At 42.1% G+C, this 21,079-nt stretch overlaps 1 protein-coding gene across 6 annotated transcripts in view; it reads left to right on the top strand.

Moving 5' to 3' along the window:
- srgap1a (SLIT-ROBO Rho GTPase activating protein 1a) overlaps nt 1-21,035 on the top strand; it is a 97,085-nt gene extending 76,050 nt beyond the window's left edge. For 2 of the 6 annotated variants that reach the window (XM_023281323.3, XM_023281325.3), the window contains exons 15-22: nt 475-609; nt 3,444-3,549; nt 3,736-3,960; nt 5,752-5,831; nt 11,175-11,355; nt 13,709-13,846; nt 17,193-17,562; nt 18,381-21,035. In XM_023281323.3, the coding sequence (XP_023137091.2) occupies nt 475-609; nt 3,444-3,549; nt 3,736-3,960; nt 5,752-5,831; nt 11,175-11,355; nt 13,709-13,846; nt 17,193-17,562; nt 18,381-18,788 (1,643 nt within the window). In that variant the 3' untranslated portion in view covers nt 18,789-21,035. Of the gene's footprint in view, nt 1-474; nt 610-3,443; nt 3,550-3,735; nt 3,961-5,751; nt 5,832-11,174; nt 11,356-13,708; nt 13,847-17,189; nt 17,639-18,380 lie in introns of all 6 variants that reach the window. The other 4 variants (XM_023281322.3, XM_055007137.1, XM_055007146.1 and 1 more) reach the window with 3 other exon arrangements.
- Nucleotides 21,036-21,079: the final 44 nt, after the last annotated feature.

Here is a 21,079-nt window from a genome sequence, read left to right as displayed (position 1 = left end):
AAAATGACGTCAGACAAAAAGACGAAAAACAACAAAAACAAGACAAAATATTACAAAAATGAGACTCAAAATGACAAAAGAACAACCTAGTATTTTACTTTCTGATCAAAACAACTTGTCATGGTCTAGAAATTATTTTAAATTTATAGTTTTACAAATTTACAATTTGCAGTTAATGTCTTTACAAAGTCGTCCTGCAGGCCGGATTGGACCCTCTGGAGGGCCGGTTTTGGCCTGCGGGCCTCATGTTTGACACCCCTGATCTATTAGATAAATTTAAAAGCTACACATTATTAACTACAGCACTGAATTATGTATGTGTTATCAGATCCAAATATCTAGTACAGTTAGGAACTAATTATCATGCTTTATACTGTTAGCCAGCAGCGCTTTTTGAGATGTTGATCAGGTGTGTTTTCTGTCCTGCGTATTTTTCTTTAATTAAACTGATCTGCTCACGTGTCTGTGTTTTAGGGAACGACCCGCTGACAGATGATGAGAATAATCATGACATCAACTCAGTGGCTGGTGTTCTGAAGCTGTACTTCCGGGGTCTGGAGAATCCTCTGTTCCCTAAAGAGAGGTTCAACGATCTGCTCTCATGCATCAGTAAGAGCACATGTTGGCACAGAATCGGGGCTTTTATTCTGAGTGCATTTCTTTGCCGTTTTCTTTTTTTGATTTCTTTATTTTTTTATATATATATTTTTTAAAGCTTTCCTCTTTTTTGGCACACAAAGGGCACAGTTATCTAACTTACATGGATTTAGATACTTGTGTTTTTGAAATGCTTCCTGGCAATTTGACCCTCTGAAGCCTGAGCAGTTTCTGGGTGTTTTTTCCTCCTGACACATATTTACTGACTCTCAGCTAATTTTTCACTGCAATATAAAGTTGTAAGGAAACGGCACATTGATGACTAGAAGCAGAGAGAACTCAAAAATGCCTTTTGCGTCGTGTAACACAGTTTTACTGACATAAATCATTTGAAAGAGAAAACAAAACTTGAATTATTTTGGTTATTTATTTTACAGAAGTTTAAAAAACCTGGAATTAACATGTAAAACTGGTGTTAAAAATACTGTAAAAAGGTGACTGCATGCTACAGATATTTCACTTCTTTCATTTTTAATTTGCTTCCAACCTTTTCTCCTATCAGCTTTGTGTAAACACTGCCTGCAATTCAACCTACTCAAAAAGACCTAGAACTTTTGTGGCAATACTGTTGGTTGCAGCTGCATCACTCGTGGCTGCACAGTTTCACACAGAGGGAACACAGAATTTTTGACTGAATCTGGTTTGTTCAAACTAAAGTTGCAAAATCAGACAATTCTTTGTGTTTTCACAGTTTCTGGCTCTGATAAAAATGTGTAGTTTTGGTGGCTTTTTCAGAAAGATAACGGGTTTTGGGGTTCAAAGGGTTAACTCACAACATATTTCAGTTTCGAAATAAGTTTCCCCAAACTGTGTCTGGTCTTTTAAGCTGCTGCTGCTTTTATGGCATTTTTCCATTTCTCTGTGCTGTCATTTATTATTGGCCCTGATAAAGAAAGTTGTCACTGTGTGAAGCATATCACATATTTTGATGGACTGGCTCTTCACATCATTGCTGTGTGTGCAGGCGGCAGTATAAACCTGAATTATAAAACTGTGGTTACCTCCCACTGTCTCCATCTTCACACTATGGACCCACAACAGTGTTCTCATATGTCATGGTCAGGAAAACACTGAAGCCATACAGGTTCTGTATTTGTATTAGGAATATTTGCATTTTTTCTGGATATTGTTTATTTCTGGTTAAAGCTGGTGTTCAGTCTTGTTTGAGCAATTTTCCGATTTCACTGGAACCCGTTTATAGTCACTATTTAAACTTCATTTCCCCTCGAGGCAAACGGTGTAATTAACCGTCTTTGTGTCACGTCAGCACATTTACTTGTGTTTTTGACACTCGCTGTGGATACTACTGTGTGGTATTTGGTTGAGCACTGAGAGGGATATTATTTGTCATAAGAGGCACAAAGCTGGCCACAGAACTCTGGTGGAATGTTAAATGTCCACAGCACTGGGCTGAATGTGTAGCAGGGTCCTCACAAGAATAGTCACATTGTCACTTTGACTGTGAGTCAGTTCACAGATCAGTCGGCTCTTTGTGTGGATTTTCCTGATCTTTTAAGGCAATACATGGGGGGCTTTCAAGCTCTGTTAAAGAACAATTGGATATGCACAGAGTCACATGGGCACAGCGTGTGCTGTAATGCCTTATGTGTGTGTGTTTTTATATCCGTGCAGGTTTTGTGTACTACTGAGTGTGCAAAGTGTGTCTTTGCATGTTTCCTGGGTGTACCTTTACACTTTTGTGCTGGATGAGTGATGGGGATTCCCTGTTTACATTCCACAGCTCAACATGCCAGTGATTGCAGTGTGGGCTGAGCGCCCGGCAGGCTCCATATTAAAAACCCTTATTCCATATGGAGCAGCTCAGACCAGCTACGAGATCACTTTTCTATTTAACAGCTCTCGGTTGACCGTTTTTTTTTTTTCTTCACCGCAGCAGCGTGTTGTGGTTGTGCTATGTTTCATTTTGGAATTTGCAGCAGCGATGCTTTGTGCTCACACAAGTGTTTGGAGGTGATGTATAAACCTCTGTTAGAGTAGATCCTGAAATAATTCCTCACAGAATCCTAGTTAGGTATTCATGAAAAATGAAATGCATCACAAGAATCCCAGAAGTCCAAATCCCAGATGGCACAGAGTGGCTGGAGGGTGACACGGCTATTTTTAGCAGCCAGCAGAGCCCCAACTTAGCCGAGTAGAACAGGCTGCTTCAGCTGCCACAGTGGAACAGTGGAGCTGATAAAGCACAATAACAGAAGCATGTTTTGTCTCCACATATAACAAACAATGAAAATCCTTTAGTGACGTTTGCTTCTCTTTTGCTGGTAAAGTCGGCCTGAAAATGGAGCTTGGAGCTTTCAGAGAGATGCTGTTTTTATTTAGAGCAGAAGAAACTACTCGGTGTCCTTGTTGTCAGGTGTTCATGAAGAGCGCCAACTTCCTTCTCTTCTTCCTCTTCCTCTGTAGTGTCAGAAGAAGAACATAAGTCAAGATCAAGGTCACTACCATGGCGTCAATACATTTCCTGTACGCTCATAAACAAACACACACTTTGGTAAATCTTTGCTGCTCTTGCACCGACTTGAACTAAATCTAATTGGCTCAGCTCAACTATTTATATCTTGATGAAATGACAAATACCATCAGATAGTTTTCAAAATGTAAGTTTGTAAGAGAGAAGTAGCCCTAGACGTCTGCTCCCAAAACTGAAATAAAGCGATTGTGTTTTGTTTGTTTTTTTATTTAACAATAATTTGCTTTTCTATTACAGCATTTTACTTTGTTGACATCACAACTTCTGTGTCCTTTTTCTTTTTTCCGTGCTGCAGGAATAGAAAACCTGTATGAGAGAGCACTGTACATCCGGAAGATCCTCCTGACCATTCCCAGATCAGTCCTCATCGTGATGCGCTACCTCTTTGCCTTCCTCAACCAGTAAGTTTACAGACACCAACTGCTAAATCCAACCTCGTCATAGAAGTATTACCCCCTTTAATGAGACGTAACTTCCAGTAATGAGCGTGTACTGCTGTTAGTCATGATTTATCTGCACCCAACATCCCTTTCTCACCCGTGTTTTCCTCCCTTCCTCCCTTCCTCCTTCCTTCCCTGCGTCTCCAGTCTGTCCCAGTACAGTGATGAGAACATGATGGACCCATACAACCTGGCCATATGTTTTGGCCCCACGCTGATGCCCACACCAGACAGCCAGGACCAGGTTTCCTGCCAGGCGCACGTCAACGAGATCATCAAGACCATCATCATCCACCATGAGACCATCTTTCCTGATGCCAAAGAGCTGGATGGGCCCATCTATGAGAAGTGCATGGCAGGTGGAGACTACTGGTGAGAAATCAGAAATCATGTCAACATGTTACTGTACAATGTATAGAATGAAGCACATCAGTTTTGGCCATTCCTTAAATTAACTCAAACACGACCTTTTTTTTTGTTGTTTAATGCAAAAAGAAAACTCACGTAGTTTTCATTTTGCAGCACTAATCTACATGAGAATATTCCCACAACCGATTGTATGTATGTGTACAGTGAATGAAGAACAGGCGAGAAACACTGAAAAGGAAATTTGAAACACAACAGCAGTTACATGAAAATATTTCATCCACAGAAAGGTTGATGTTGAGGTACTAGTGTTCTACAACTGTGATTTGTTGGACCTTTTAAATCAACACAAAGTTCTGTATGATGAGTGCAAAGACAGATCTGATTGCCCTCCAAAGCAAAAAACACCTGTGTTGCACTGTTCAGGAAACCTCTTTATAGTACAAAAAAATCCACTTTTTGAACTTCTTTTTTGAATTTTCTGTGCAGGTGCACTGCCCTATAAAATCCCCTTAATCATTCTAGAACAGTTTTCAGGTCTTCTGGTGAAATTCTCTGTAAATTGTCATATTGCAGAAAATGTATATTACATTAATACAAATATGGCAATACCAGTTTTGTTTTTTTTTTTCCCCAAATCATGCAGCACTGCTAGTTACTAGGCTACACTATCGTGACAGTCTGAGGGTGAAGTTGTAGGTTATCTAGTAATAAAAGTGAAAACACTGAGTTGAAGTCACTTCATGCAGCTACACTGAGATTTCCCAAACGAGATGCAGGTTTAAAAGTCTGACAGATGGCAGTGGTTTTCTCATTCCTGTGAATGGAACTAAGGCATGCTGCCAAACCTCTTTCTTTAGAGTCTCACTAAACATGTAGGTATGCGTGTGTCAGTGGAGCTGATATGAGGAACTAGACGTGCCAATTAGGCATCTGTGGTTAAAGAACATGACAAGGTGGTGAATGTTTCAGTGCAGACTTTACGTGGTGGACTTTCTAGGCGAGACAGGCTGAAACAATCACTTTAATTACTTCGATCACAGCAGGAGTGAAACAGAAGGAGGTCACCTGGCAGGGAAGGGATGATTAGTTGAAATGCAGCACATACTGGAGTCAAACGGGTCAAACTTGAGGCTCCTTGCCAGCTCCACATCTGTAAGCAGAGCTTATCACTTGTTTCTTCCTGTCTTTATCTTTGTTTCTCCTTTTCTATGCCCCCACATCACCACAGGCTGACAGGGATTTATCCTGGGCTCGAGCTAATCACCCGTCTCAGCACGGCCGTGTCCCCCCCGCAAGACATAGAAGCCCTGGGGAGATTTGTTGTCTTGGCTGCCTCCCTTTCTTACAGAAGAGGAGGTGGCTGCTGCCATGTTAGCATGGGAGGAGACACTGAGTTCCATGCAGGGGTAATCTGTGGGGATATGTGTGGCATTACTGCCAGCTCTCACAGCACGATGCCAAAACAAGACCATTTAGAAGAGGTCCAACCACAGACAGACTCTAAGCTTCTCACAGAATACCGATAGTGACCGCTGTGTGAACCTCCTCTCTTACTTATTGAAAAGACCTCCTTTCCCTCTTGTCATCTTCACTGAACTAACTTTGTCTGTTTTCAACTAAATTAAGAAATGAGGTATTTTCTGACCAGCATCTTTTCTTAGGAGGTGAACAACCAGTAGTAAAAACTGCACAACAGGTGTTTCTTTTTTGTATTTTGGAGCTCTTGCCTTGACACTTGACCCCTGATCACTGTTGTGGCTGTGACCCTGATGGTTTGCATGTTGTCCCCCACAGTGAGAGCCCCTACAGTGAGCATGGAGCCCTGGAGGAGGTGGACAATGAGGGAGGGACTGAGACCCACACCAGCGAGGACGGTGAGTAACTATGCAGTCAACTGTTCATGCATATCACACAATATATGTACCCACCAGAGTGTGTTGCAAACATTAACACTTGAATTAAACTTTACTATCACTCAACAACACATACTCTCACACCTAAACTTTGCATGACACCGTCCATATGCCCTTTCCAAATTTAAGCTTTCCCCCCATCTGTGGCAGTTGGAGGGTTAAACCCAGCTTCTCTGCAGCTCACGGTGCCTAATCCTGCCTTTCAGCCCCTTAAATGTATTAACCTTGAAGGGCCAAGGAACTGGGCTCTGAGTGATGGACAGCCATTCATATTCTAATGCTTCTGCTTCTCCCCCTTGGGGCCTCAGGACACCTCCACATTCTCATTTTTACAAATTCCATGGTGGTCTGCACTCACTGGACCCCTTGGGAGAGAAATCTTGTTTCTTTAAAGGTCCCACCCTCGGATTTAATTTTTCCAATTCCCTTGATTTTTTTTTTCTCTTCACTACTTTGTGAAATATCAAGGTTATAGTAATTTGTAAAAGAATAGCAAATGTGTGGAGTGTGTGTAAAAAGTGCCTAACAAGTTTTAGTAGCATTTTGAAAAATGATACCATCTGTGTTTTCTCTGCCTTTAATTACATTTCCATATGTCCAAGAGAAATAAGAAAGAAAAAATACACTCGGCTCATGTATTCACCAGAGGATATTGTAGATTTACCTCAGACATGGTGGGATGTGTTCAACTTGTGTGATCATACATATGGTCCTTTGTTCCCGTGAAACCAATACTGGTTGGTCGGGTCCAAATCAAATATGTTGAGCCCAGAAGATCAGATGGGGTCAGACGTTGCTGTTTAGCTTTCAGTGAAAAGCAGAAACAGACAATAAAACTAGCAGCTCTTTAAAAACTGTCCACATCTGGTTGCTGCTCTTTCAGCCATATTTTTTTTAGAGTGGGCAAAAACATCGTCGACCTATAGTTGAACCAAGTCTTCATTTCTTACCTTAGTAACAGACTTTCTCAAACCTGTTTCCATGGTGACAGCAGTTGCCCCAATCCTGTCTCCTTTTCACACCCAGTGACGAGAGCATCATCAGTCTCCATAGACAAGAGTTTGGAAGATGTTACTGTTCTCTTATCATGACATCAAGTGTTATTTTATTCTGCCTCCAAATTAAAACCATCATCTTGATGTCCTACATAGCTAAAGGAGGTATCTAATTTGACAGGGGAACTTCTGCATATGAACATCCCTACTGTAAAACACAGATGGCATCTATCAACTGTGAGTAATTAATAGGAGATCATGTTTTCTCCCATAGTTTTGTTCCAAAAGCCTCCCTGAGCAGACTGGGAGGATCTCCTCACTGACTGAGTTCCTCCCTTTGGAGTCTTGAACTGTGGTCAAGTTATTGTCATCAGTTATTTTTAAATCCCCATGACCTCATTTGGATTTCAGACACAAAAGCAAATCTCTGTTTAGTTACCAGCGCTCGATTTCTGCAGACTGAAGCAGTTACATGTTTTTTTTCTCTCCCCTTTTATCAAGGATCAAAATGTGTTTAGTCCTCTTTGCCCTCAGAGTAAATTAATACAAGACAGGCAGAGCGAGAACGAAAGGAGTAAAAGTCATGTCACGTCTAAGTAGCAGTCCAGGAATCTCAGCAGATGAATGTGGAGTGTCGTGGAGCTCATTATCTCAGATAGATGATCTGGGCAGACCAGACTCACAGGAAGTAAAGGTACGTGATGTGTTACCGTAGTTAGGTGGTAGTGGAAGAAATGGAAAGGAGGACAATTGTGTGGATCGCTGATTATCCAGATGTAGATAGCATCATTTATAGAGCCCAGCACGGTTCATTCCTGACACTGGTCACCGTTGCATCGGAGCCATAGAGCTAAGTGCCCAATTTTCTGAAAGATAAATTCCCAGCAACCCTTGAAAACCCCAGACGCTCATTTAACAAAACGTTCTGAAGATGTCAGGATGAAAGAATAATCGCTTCTTTTTTGTAATCCAAGCAAAGATGAGAGTGGTACAACTCCATGTTCTGTTTGTACAGAATGAACTAAAACTGTTATGTTCTTTAAATCATTTGTGTTTTCATGCAAAATTTACATTATGCTCATATTTCACCTATTTTTGCATTTACAGCTTAATGTTTTCTGAAGGTTTGGGAAAAACTGCATTAGATTAACTGACTTCTGGTTTTCAAAACTTAGCATATATATATTTTTTTTCTCTGTGGCTCATATATAATGATAATACAAACTGGTGTTAGCCCGTAGTATGTAAAGATGGACAAACTGTTCATGTCGTCACACGTTGGTTTCCTGAACAGCAATCTTAAAGCTCAGTAAGGTGGCTTCTGCCGTCACATTATCGGCAGTGAATGACTCCTCCTAACTCCTGGCTGATCCAAAATGAGCAAAGAGGTGGAGTGTGAGTGTAGCTGAGGTGCATAATGTCACTCAAAGTAGTCCCTCCCTTTATTATGGATAACTTTAAGCATTAATGCAGTCATACTGAATGAGCTATGTAGAAATTCACACACCACACAGTGATCATAAATGAGAAAATTAGCAACAGAGTTTGAATTGTTTGCTGTACCAGGCTGTAAACATGTTTATTTCTGCTGTAAAGTTGTCCATGTTAACATTGGCGTCTGTGGGGATTTGCTCACTTTTAGAGTCAGCCTCAAGTGGCTTTTCGAGGAACTGCAGTTTTTTGGCACTGGCTTCATTTTTCAGCCTGAGAGGTTGCAGCCTGGGTTAGACTTTATTAAACATCTAACATGCTTCCACCTACTTTTTATCCCAGAAAGTATACAAAGGTGCTCCTCTACAGTTTTAGCCATGGATCAGGTGATGCCAATGTCAGCCTGCCTGCCTACCAGCCTGCACAGACTGAAATCTAAGCAGTTAGATTTTTTTACAGACATTCTTGGGACCCAGAGGATGAATCCTGCTTTAGAGATCTGATGACGTTTCTCTACACCAGCAGCAGGCCAAAGTTTTCACATATTATATGAAATTTGATGCTCTGAGAATACTCACTTTACTGTCATTCACATTATGAGGCCAAACAACAGTATTTTCAATACGTAAGTTTAAAATCAAATACATTAAACACTGCTGGCATTCCCATCAGTCTCAGCTTATTCATACAGGTGTCCTTCTAATTATTTCTTTCCCAAACCAGCTGATTAAAGCAACAAGAATGTTAATACAAGACAGGCAAAAACTGGGGCTGTGAGATATTAAACCTTGTACCAGACTAGTGGCTGTAACACATGACACATGGACCAAAGCTGTCATGCAGTGAGATTAACGGTCTGTTTTTTAGAGTGGCACTTCTCGCGTACCATCAATACATCGACGTCGTATCTGCTGGTAAATTCACCCCAAGGTCAGAGGTGAACTAACTGGTGCATTGATTATATATCACTTTGCAGGAATACATCAGGATGTCCTTGTTGTGAAGCGCCCCGGCAGGCTTACTGTACATACTGGATTGCACATGCTAAAGGGAAATGCATTTTACAGAGCAGAAAGGGTCATCCTTTTTCCCATAAAGAGCCACATTTAACCCACTTTCATCTCCTTGATTCTACCAGGGTGTCTCCAGTCCGGCTTGGAACAGCAAGCACATGAGATTAATATTTGTTTTCAGAAAAAAAGAAGGGTGGATTGAAAAGAAAAAAGATTTTATACCTTTCTTTTGTTTTATCGATCCTAATTACATCTCACACTAGGCTTCTGGTGCCCTATTTCTTTGTATGAACAGTGATGTAGAGCAGCATCCACGCCGACTGCGCTCCACTGGCTTGTGTAAGACATCTGACAGTTCGTATCTCTTACACCACAGGCCTCCAACTCTCACAGTTCAACATTTCTTTAACTCCAGCATCAGTGTCAGGGTGTGTATATGTATGCGTGTGCAACATCGGGTGGTTGGGTCTGAAGCGATTCTTACTTATAATTGTAAAACATGACAGAGGGGATTCTTTCCCGCACTGAGATTTGAGTTTCTAGCCTGCTGCTTGCAGCTGCAGCCGTGTCACTGCAGTGTGTGTGTGTGTGTGTGTGTGTGTGTGTGTGTGTGTGTGTGTGTGTGTGTGTGTGTGTGTGTGTGTGTGTGTGTGTGTGTGTGTGTGTGTGTGTGTGTGTGTGTGTGTGTGTGTGTGTGCGCCTTGGATAAACATTTGCAGATGGATGGATATATAGAAGTGAATGAATGAGATCATAAAAATAGAGAAACCCCCTGCACCGATTAGGGTGCCGTCAGGTTTATTAACAGCCTTGTCTGCTGTAGTGCAGCCCAATTAATTCAGACAGTCAATTCCTGCTTGTCACATTTCATTGGAGCCACGTCACATCCACCCTGTCAATCCTGACAAGCCACTGATGCAAGGAAGGTGGCAAGTTAAAGGTGGAAAAAGGCAGAATAAAAATAGTTGAGGCTGAAAGAAATGCAGAAACCTCCACTCTGCTCAGAACCACAGCCGTGTTTCTTTTCTCACACGGACCCTCATCTGGAAATCACTCAAGAAAGATGTATCATGTTGACTTCTCACAGCTGAGACAAGTTTCAGTCGTTCACTCTGTTCCCTGCTTCCCAGTTTATATGGAGAGCCTGTGTTAGGGTGAGGCTGCATCTGTCCAGGGACCCCCTGTCTCACTTGAAGTGAGAAAGTGAGTTGGGAGGAGGGCAGAGGTAGGAGTGAGGGAGGAATAAAGAAGCTATTTTTAGACTCTTGTTGCTGTAGTGCATGCATTATGGCTGGGAGACATGTACCTTTGGAATAGCAGAGTCAACTGTAGCTGCAAATGTTTTCTACGGATTCGGATAAGACGACAGTTGAGTGGAAATAATAATTGTTCAGGCTACTGTTGGCTAGGATCGTCCTTTAGAACTTTTTCTGGTCTTTTACATGTTCATTTTATTGTCGGTGCAGTCTAATGATCCGTACAGTGACTGACATGCCCCTTAGTCATATAGATTTCTTCTCAAAAGCTTCTATAAATACCCTGCTAAAGCCCCTGAGGGCCTGTTGTGGCCTTGGCCTGGTGCTGTAGAGCTGGGTTACTATTGACTACAACTGAAATAACCAGCTGGCTTAGCACACTTGAACTCCACGTGCACTAACCCTGCATTCACGTGTCCAAACATGCCAGTATTAGACTGTCCTGCATCGTGGCCAACATGTAATTGCGTTTCCAAATTTGGACTTCCTAAGGCTACAATACCCGTATCTGTCATTAAAATGTCTGGACACACGATAATAACCCTCTCTACTTGATGCCTTTGCCACGTCTGACATCCCTGACCTCTCTAATCTCTTTTCTGTTGACAGAGGGTGAACCTATCGAAGCCATTGCCAAGTTTGACTACGTTGGGCGCTCGTCTCGAGAGTTGTCCTTCAAAAAGGGCGCCTCCCTGCTGCTGTATCAGCGGGCGTCTGAGGACTGGTGGGAGGGACGGCACAATGGCATCGACGGCCTGGTGCCACATCAGTACATCGTAGTCCAAGACATGTGAGTGTTTTCATGTATACACATATGTCTAAATCTAAAACATCAAGGCTGAATGAAAGTATATTAGATTTATACACACAGAGAACTTATCTGGATGTGTCATAAACATTTCATTCTCATATTAGATGTGTTTGCTCTTGTTTCAAATAGAAACAGAAGCGCTGCATCGTGCACAGAGCTCGTATACACAGTGAATGCTAACAAGTCAGATCACCTCTAATGACCTCACCTCTTACCGTGGGCTGTGATTCTTTCACATTTGTCCTCTATCTGGTCTCATTGCAGTATAAAATCCTGCACCTCTATCAAAGCATCAAATCTGCTTAGAGCCAGAGAGAACTCAAAAACTTAAGCCACTTCGAAGTATATTACAGATATAATGCCATAAATTATATAAAATGAGAAAATGAAATTTGAATTTCTTGTATTATTATGTAAGAAATTATATAATATTTACAGAAAAAAACAGATTCAAAATATACATTTTTGTGCCCTGAGATGTTAGCAATACAGTGAAAAAAATGTCAGACTGTAGACATTTTACTGCTTGCATTTTAGTTTTTTCGTACTTGTCTCCTGCTCTGTGAAACATACCTGCAGTTTAGATATGTACAACTGAGAGATTTTGGTGAAATATCACAATATTAAGGTTGGTTTGGTTAAGTTTTCTGATAGAACAGCACATCACAGATGAGTAGTTCAGGGACTTTCAGAAAGTTGAAAATATATGGTGTCATTCTGGGGATTTTTTAAAGGATAACATACTTTTCTGTGAGTGTACCTTGACAACATTGATACCACTTTCTGTGTGATCGGTAAATATTAATCTGATGTTTGCAGCAGGTTAACACTTAGATTGGAGAGAAGGTAATTGTTTTTTCCTGGTTTTGATACTGTTTAAGCTTTACTAAATACATTTTTGAAAACAGTATGACAGAAACATGATTCATGAACAGTATATGCATTTCTAAATCTACAATTGTGGTTCAGGAAACATTATTCTCTGCTTCCTCGGTTAATTTTCCTCGGGTTACCAACCTACTAGCAGCTCCTCTCCGAGCCTGAGAGCTGATATTCCGGAGATGATGTCCCAGTGGGTTAAACAACACACTTGTCCTTGTTGACTTTCTCTCCATGAGAGGCTGTGGGCCTTCAGTTGACTGTGGGGTCATGCGTAGAGGACCTTCAGCTTCATTTGTCTTGCCCGCCACTGTCGTCCCCGCTCAGCTGTGGAGCGATCTGCGTCTCCAGGGTCCTTAACCAGCCCTTCTGTCACTGTCTCGTGCTCTCAGCACTAACAAGCATACACTCTGCCCCAGCAACTGTTGGTGCCTAATGGACTGGATTCACTGTCTCGTTAGGACTGGAACAGAATCACACCAATCACTTAGGAGCTGGCTGACAAAATGGCCATTTAGAATGCCTTCTCACTCATTCCTCTTGTCTTTCCCCCGTTGCTGTCCCGTCAACGGGCCCCTATCAATAATTCACAAGGAGGGGCCCTGCTGATGGGGTGTCTTCTTAGTTAATGAAAGAGTAGGAGAATTTACAGCTGTACGGGTTGTCCCCAAGCGTAGTAATATCCTGCTCTCTGTTTAAACAGGGCAGGCTGAGGAGTGTAGGAGAACGCAGGGTTGTGGTCTTTGCCTGTCTCCATAAAAGAGCCCAGAATAAAACATCTCGAGAGAAGTCTGAGAGACCAACTAGGCACAAGATGTCTCCTCTCAGGATTCGGCTGTCGAGGTGTTCAAACATTCTTGTGTCTGTAGATTTTTACTGCTGGCTCTGCTCTGGAGAAGCGCTTGCCTTTGCTCTGTATCTGAGTGCATTCATGTGGATACACTAAATAAGTGACTGAGTTTTTTACCTAATACACATCATCTGAGGCAGCAGTGCAGCTCAGTAGCTCTGATTACTGCCACCTGACAGGCACCAACTGTCCTCAGTATCCAGTCACATATCTCACTGAAACCCATACAGCTGACTTGTGTATGTGTGTGTGTGTGTGTGTGTGTGTGTGTGTGTGTGTGTGTGAGAGAGAGCGTGTGTGTGCATGTTACCGCCACGGTGCATCACCAGAATACTGAGTGTCTCAGGACCATGACTCATCTGACTCTCTGGACCTTGGTGGGGGTCGGAAAAGAGGGATGCATGCTGACTCACAGGAAATGGATATCAAATACTGTTATCGAAGAACAGTGCAAATATGAAAGATTGACTGATTTGCTGACTTTTCCTTCTCTCTCTCTCTCTCTCTCTCTCTCTCTCTCTCTCTCTCTCTCTCTGTCGGTTTGTCTGTCATTTCCCTCTTGTTCTTTTCACATCTCAATGTCACACCGTCTCTGTGTCCCAGAGATGACAACTTCTCAGACACTCTGAGTCAGAAGGCTGACAGCGAGGCCAGCAGCGGCCACGCTGGAGATGATAAATGCTCAGGGAAAGACATCAGCTCGCCCACCGACACCAGGATCTCTGAGGCCTACATCACCAGGTAGGTTTCTACTGTGGCTGTAAAGCTGTGGTTTATTGGACTGCAATATTTAAGCCATCGATTCCTGACTAAAGAACCACAAAAGGTGGATTTTTTTCTTGTCTAAAAACTTTGCGGTATTATTCACTAAAATAATAGCCAGTTCTGTAAAAATGTCAGTATTTATACTGCATTCAGAAGTGAAAAAAAGACTTGAGGAGATGTTTTTCTGAAGTGCACAAGCATCCCACTGGGTTAATTAGTTCCTGTCTTTCTCACACCACAGTGACCGATGCACAGTATGACCAGAACACGTCCTTATCCAATAAGAGGCTGCTAATGCAATAACCTCTGATAGTCTAGCGGCATGCCTGCAACAACTTGACTGTTGCATCAGCCAAGGTGCTTAAATAGCGTCAGGTGTGCACACAACACAGAGACTCGGACACGTGAAAAGTGAACAAACTTTTTGTTTCATATAAACAGATTTCATATGCTGCTGAAAATAATTCAAGATTTTTTTCAACTTTTCACTTCAAAGACAGCAGTCTGATAGCATCTCTTTGGTTTGCCTGTGATGTGAACAGGACTGAAGGATTTAGGGAAGGGTCTGCAATCAATCTTCAGTGCTACACATGCTGCCGCCTCCTGTTATGTGTCCTCGGCTCACCTCTCTCAACCTAATTGCCACCGGACTCAACTTCACCCACTCTGTTTTACCCCCGGTGACCAGACAGCTCCTGTTGTGAAGTATGAGTATTAAATAGCCGTTTTAATAATGCACACGGAGGAATGGCACACACGGAGAAGACACACGCATATCCAATCACACTTGAGTCTTTTTGGCAGCACCTGCTGGTTGCATGCCAGTATTTCACTATTTCATCTCCTGCTCCTCTCTTCATTGCTGCATTTCTGCTGGTGGAATAAGCAACCTTGAAACGTCTGTTACCGGCTGCTGCCAAACATATGAACAAAATGCTTTTTTACTTGTTCTCCCTCATGTTGATGATTCATACTAGTACCAATATTTACACCACTGCCAGTATTGGTATGTGAATGAAGTATCTGAATGAATCATGCTTTTAACATCAGGCTTAATGAACCTGCTCAGAGTTCCCAAACAGCCGTCTGCTTCCTGTCACTGGCTCCCAGGTGATCGACCACCTCTCTTTTTATTTATTTTTTCCCGTCTACCCCCTAGTCACTTTCTGCTCTTCTATTCAGACAATCCTCACAAGGGTTGAATCATTTATACCCTGGGCTTTATTTAGATATTTTCCTCTCCTGGTGTCCTCAATCAACAACGCACTCACAAGATAGACCTCGAAAAGAGTTTACAATCATAGCAAGTGTCAGAAAACGGTTATATTAGAGCCTCGCTAAGTGGAACAGATGCACGTGGATGTGATCATAACAAGAGTTACTGTTGGTCTGTTTCCTGTTTCGATAAACTTGTACAGTGGCTTGTGATTTATTTTACATTATCGGAGAGCTGTCGGTGAGGTTACAGCTTGGAGAATTAGTGCCTGTTGTGGTACACTCTGTGCTACAGGGAGGTTGGAGTTATGAATGCAGACTGCTCCACCTGCAGTTTAAGAGGGATTCCTGCAGTTGTTTACTATTCAAGACTTCCACTGCAGTCAGAAAAAAAATATTTATTTCTCACCAGGCACCAGGCCTGCACCAGTCCATCACTGAGTCTTCATCCTTCAGTGTCTGGACTCATCATCTGTGCACATTAATGATATATTACATTTAGACATTTTTCTGCAGTGTGAGGTTCCAGACTATTACATAATCAAATGTACATTTGGATTGAAGTAAGACTTTCTGGTTAATGTACAACAGTAGTTTTCTGTGATGAAATGATTTGATTGGGGAGACTCCACAGCGCTGTGGCTTTGCAGGAAGAGCTGATATTATATCCTCTTCATATCCATACTCATTATTGCTTTTTTGTTTAGCACAATGATGAAGCTGCTTGTAAATCCTAATGATAATAGCTGAGACAGCATTCATTAGGCAGAGGTAAACTCTCCAACTGAAGCCATTTGTCTGGGAGAAGTGATTAAAGGATGAGTAATTCGCTTCTTGTTTTTAATCACAGAGAACCAGCAGCACAGACAGAAGACTAATTATTTTAGTTAATCTGACATGTATCAGCTCATGGATATTGATTTAACATCTCAAGGTGTCGCCATTTCAGAAAATGTACCAAAATAAGTTATTGCATTATAATACTATATAAGTTTTCATCCAAATACCACAGAAATTTGTTTTAAACTTCTGAACTATCTTATCAAATTCTCTAGATTAAATTCTGTTTCATCACTAGCAGTCACACTCAAATATCTTTTTAGTCATCATGCGGCTAGACTGTAAGTAATGATAGCAGCTTTGATTAAACATTACAGCTCTTGACTCAGGCTACTGTACTGCTACTAGTCATAAATATGCAGAGCAGAGCCTATTAGAACCATGCTAAGGAGGATGCTTTGCTCTACTGGCCTTTTATGGAGCAACAGAGATGCTTGGAGGCAGTAGATGTTACTGTGGAGGAGCATCATGTAGAATCTAAATACATACAGATATATAAAAATCAACTATAATATAAAGGAACGTGCATCTTATCAGACACATGTACATGCTTGCTCAGCGCCGTCTCTCTGTGTTCCTGATGTGTGCGTGTCAGATGAGGTGTGTATGCTGTGTTTGGTCCAGGTTCACATAGAGGACAGGCGCACTGCTGAGGCAGCTGCAGCTTCTCCCAGGGAGCATGTTTTGGTGCTCTGATGAACCACAGGCGTCCCTCATCTGGCTGACGGCCAGGTCCACTCTACCCGCTCTCCAGAATAAAAGCACTGATCAGGGATCCTTTCACAATAATAACATTTGATTTCTACCCCAGAGTGATAAAGGTTTCATGAGGATTCGTTAAAGGCTATGTTTAACTTAAGGGCTTAAATTATTGAATACATCACAGTTGATCCAGTTGCTAAATAGTTGAATTTTTTTCAAGCGTTTAACTCAGTGTTTGAGTGTGAGTTAAATGTTAAAATGGTTGATATGTACGACTTGTATCTACCGCATTGCCATATTACACCTACTTTTTCATTTGTATTTGCACCAGTATGTTACTAAGTTGTGTTTTTTGTCTTCTTTATCTTTTCTTTTTATTCTTATATTACTTGCTCTACATTTGTATATATATCTATCCCTATTTCTTTATTACATCATTGTTGCACTGCCTGCTCTACGTGCCTTTTTAATTTCCCCCTGAGGACAAATAAAGTTTTCTGAATCTGAAAAAGGATGTTTTCACTTTCTGTTGTTTCTTCTCTGTCCCACCCTGACATCGCAGCAGGCACAGAAAAAGAACAGACCCACCATCTCGGCGGCCCCCTGCCCGTCCCAGCGACGTCCACTGCATGGTGCACACCTCCCAGCAGGGTCACGGCGGACACGGTGGGACCCCAGAGATGGGCTCCCCAGTTCTAGGCCACTTCAGCCCCCGGGACATGCTGAGAAGCCGCAACCACTTGCCGATTGACAGCCCTGAGCGACGGCGCCGCACCGGCCACGGCAGCCTCACTAACATCAGCCGTCACGAGTCCCTAAAGAAGCTGGAAAGCCCCCCGATCCGCCGCTCCACCTCCTCGGGCCAGTACACGGGCTTTACCGATGCCCATCACCACCACGGCGGCAAGCCCCTGGACCCGGAGACCATCGCACAGGTCAGCGCGGGACGAGCGGCGACCCGACCGCAGCTCCCTCCACCATCAAAGCCCTGCCCTGCCCTGTAAAAACATAGTCAGTCCCTGTCTTCTGCTTCCTCTGGCTGCAACTGTGTCTGTGTGCTAAATACACGCAAAAAGACTAGCTTCACAGGCAGACAGCAGGGAGCATAGCTCAACACAGGGACTCATCACAGTATATTTACTGATGTCTTGCTTAAAATCTTCCAAAAATTTATCAGAAAATGAAAAGCAAAAAGTCTGACTGGGTGTAGTTTGTGCTCAAGCAGACTTCAGTTTCTGCATTCATCTAATTTCCTTTTACAACTCTTCCATACATATGAATAGTGGAGCCATAACTTTCATCTGCATAGAGCCTCGGTTAGAAAGCAGAGGTTACAGAGAGCACTTTAAACTGTGCTGGGCTGTCTGTCTGCCAACTGGGAGCATGCTCAGATGAACGTCTCGTCATCTCTGTATCTCCCTCACTATCCAGAAGTCATTTGCATGCAGAGGGAGAAGTGCCGGTGTTAAGTAATTTCTCTACTAACGCTCTGCATGTATAATGCATGCTTGGTGTTTCTTACAAATCTGTCACTGTGGTCTTTAGTTAACATGCTTTTTTTTATGTTTCCAACCATCTCTTCCTTCTTTCTCTCACATCTTTGCTGTTCATATAACCTCTTCTCCTTTTTCGCTTTTTCTTGTCTTTTAAATGTTCTCTTATTTCTAATCTTAATGTTTCTCACTCATCTATGTTTTTATGATTTTCTTATATCACCCGCCTCTTTCGCTCACACTCTTTTCGTCTCCTGCAGGACATAGAAGAAACTATGAACACTGCTCTGAATGAGCTGCGCGAGCTGGAGAGGCAGAGCTCAGCCAAGCATGCCCCCGATGTGGTGCTGGACACCCTGGAGCAGCGGCAGACCTCCGGCAGTGGCGGCGGCGGTCCCACGCCGGCCAGCTCCAGCGAGTCCCTCAGCCCCATCCACGGCGTCATGCTGAGGTCCACTGCCAACACTGAGCCACCCATCCGCCGCAGCACCAGCTCCTCCAGCGACGCCATGAGCACCTTCAAGCCGGCGGTAGCACCACGCATGGGGGTGCAGCTCAAACCTCCCGCTTTGAGGCCTAAGCCCATGGTCGTGCCCAAGTCCAGCCAGGCCCCACAGCCTCCTGCTACGTCTCCTCAGGACCCTCTGGACAAGTCCTGCACCATGTGACCTCTGGGACAGGAATCAGAGATGTAAAGCAAAAACTCTCCACTTCCAGGAGGCTGTGAAATATTACTGGTGTCTACACTTCACAGACATACTAGAAACAACACCTGAGAGCATGTAAAATACTAGGACCTGGATAGGAAAGACTTTTGTGGTGTTTTGAAGCTGAAAACAAGAGGACTGTGAGAGACCAGGGTAGGAGTTACAGTGTGGACAGATTTGTCAGCCAGACAAATCTTCTGTATCAATAACATAAATGTGCAGAGTTGTGTGTTAATATGCTTAGGTTAATATTATCTAACATATATCTTTTTTTTAAATAAATTCAAACAACAAATCACAAAGGCTTCCTTCAAAGTTTTAGAAAAATGTTAGTTTAGTTTACAGACATTAATGAACTGTGTAACTCTGAACAAAATACGGTGCATGCAGCTCTTGTGTTTACCACTGAACCTGAAATGGATGGAAAATGTAGTGACCACAGTGGCAACAACTACAACATGTTTTTCTTGTTTTGTTTTGTTATTACTTATGAGGGCCATTGAAGTTGTTGGTTCAATGGCCTTACACATTTTGAGATGTAACTGACTTGATTTCAACTGTTCAAATATTACAAAGGTGCTGTGACTACCTGGGAGGAAATGGTTTTAAGGTTTGAAGATCCCTTAACAACGTATTAACGGTACTCTGTTAATAAATTAACAGTACTGACTCCAGTATGCTTTTTTTCTTTCTTGCTAGCATGTAAACTGCAGCTTTCTTTGGCAAACCATTAGCTGTGTCTCAGAAATCCATCATCAGATTTGTTTGAACAGTTTGCCTGGGATGAAATATGACAATTGGATAAAACCACTACTTCATTATATAGTATATTTGTTTGAACATTTCAGTGCATTCTTGAGTCCCTGCATCCACGCAGGGGGTAAAATATGCCTAATATGTATGCCTTTGCATCTGTATAACCTATAGGGAGAAGTGTGAAAAACTCTGGTGACAAACGCGTGTTATTATAAAGTGTGGACCACATGCCATAGCTTCTTTTATGCCTTGCTTGGCTTTATCTACCCAAAGACATGAGTGTATAAGTTTAAAGCATGGGTGTTGATACTTCATATTGACTGATGTGTATAGATTCAAGGCGGCCCCCTGTGGGAGCGCTGCCAGTAGCCATGGACCTAATGACTGTTAGTGTAAAAGCCTCCTAATATGTTCACCTTGCTTCCTGTGCTTTTCTTTGTGAAGGTCTCTGACAGCAGCAGCTTGAGTCCCTCTAGTGTGTTTAATGTTCTGGTGAGAATGTCAAAAACTTTTTTTTGGTGTTGCTGTCAAGACTGACTTTGAGGCTGTCTTTGTGGATTTGTGTGGATGATGACGCTTGCATGACGTGTGGTAGATAAACGGGAGGAAGCAGCCCATGTCAGTCAGCTCCTAAGTAATAATTTCAAAATGCAATAGCTTCATGAAACTGTCCGTGCCCTAGTTCCAGTTTCTTTGCCACTGCACCCCTGTGTGTGTCTTTTTTTAACCTCTGTACTGTAGAAATAACAGAGCTGGGTGCATGTGTTTAGAATGTTTGGCTAGCATAATTACTCATAGAAAAGACGTGGTTTGCAATGAATAAGCAATGCTCTCTAACAGCAGGTTTACATTATCTTTGACTTGACAGATATTGTGTGTATAATAATCAAAGGTAATTCATTTCTAAAATACTAACTTTCATTATTTTTATAATCATTTTTGTTATGTTTGTTGTGTTTCTGGGTAGAAATCACTTAGAACATATGATGTAGAATAAATATCCAGAGATACAGGTGTCCCACCTACAGTATGAAGCCAGTTGTATAAAAAAGTGTGCTTTTGTCACTATGTAACATCATCAACTACAGTAGGACTCAGTTATGCCGTGTATAGGCTTTAAGCTACTCTGTGGTGTTCTGTACATCTGTAGTATGTACTTGTGAAAGTGCCTTTGAAGATGTTTTAGAGGAACTTCAAACATTTCTGTCATGTTGCGTTTTCATATTAGATGCCGTGTTTTTTTTGAGAAAATGCAGTGCAGGAAGAAGACATGTATTAGAAATTATGCCATTTTCCAAACAGATATATGGCAGAATTAATAATAAATAAACAGCTTACTCATTGTGACATTGCACTTTTATGTACATAACTGTATATATGGCATGTAACATCATAACATTTAGAGTTCTTCCCTTCATGGATTTCTTTCTAATAAAGGAGATAGTTTGTCGAGTCTGAGGTGGATTTTTTCCCTCGTTTCATCTTGAATAGGCTGC

The sequence above is a fragment of the Amphiprion ocellaris genome, chromosome 3, assembly GCF_022539595.1.
Source record: "Amphiprion ocellaris isolate individual 3 ecotype Okinawa chromosome 3, ASM2253959v1, whole genome shotgun sequence".
NCBI classification, from domain to species: Eukaryota; Metazoa; Chordata; class Actinopteri; family Pomacentridae; genus Amphiprion; species Amphiprion ocellaris.
The sequence above is the reverse complement of the archived record's forward strand: the minus strand, read 5'-3'. Positions and strand labels throughout refer to the sequence as shown.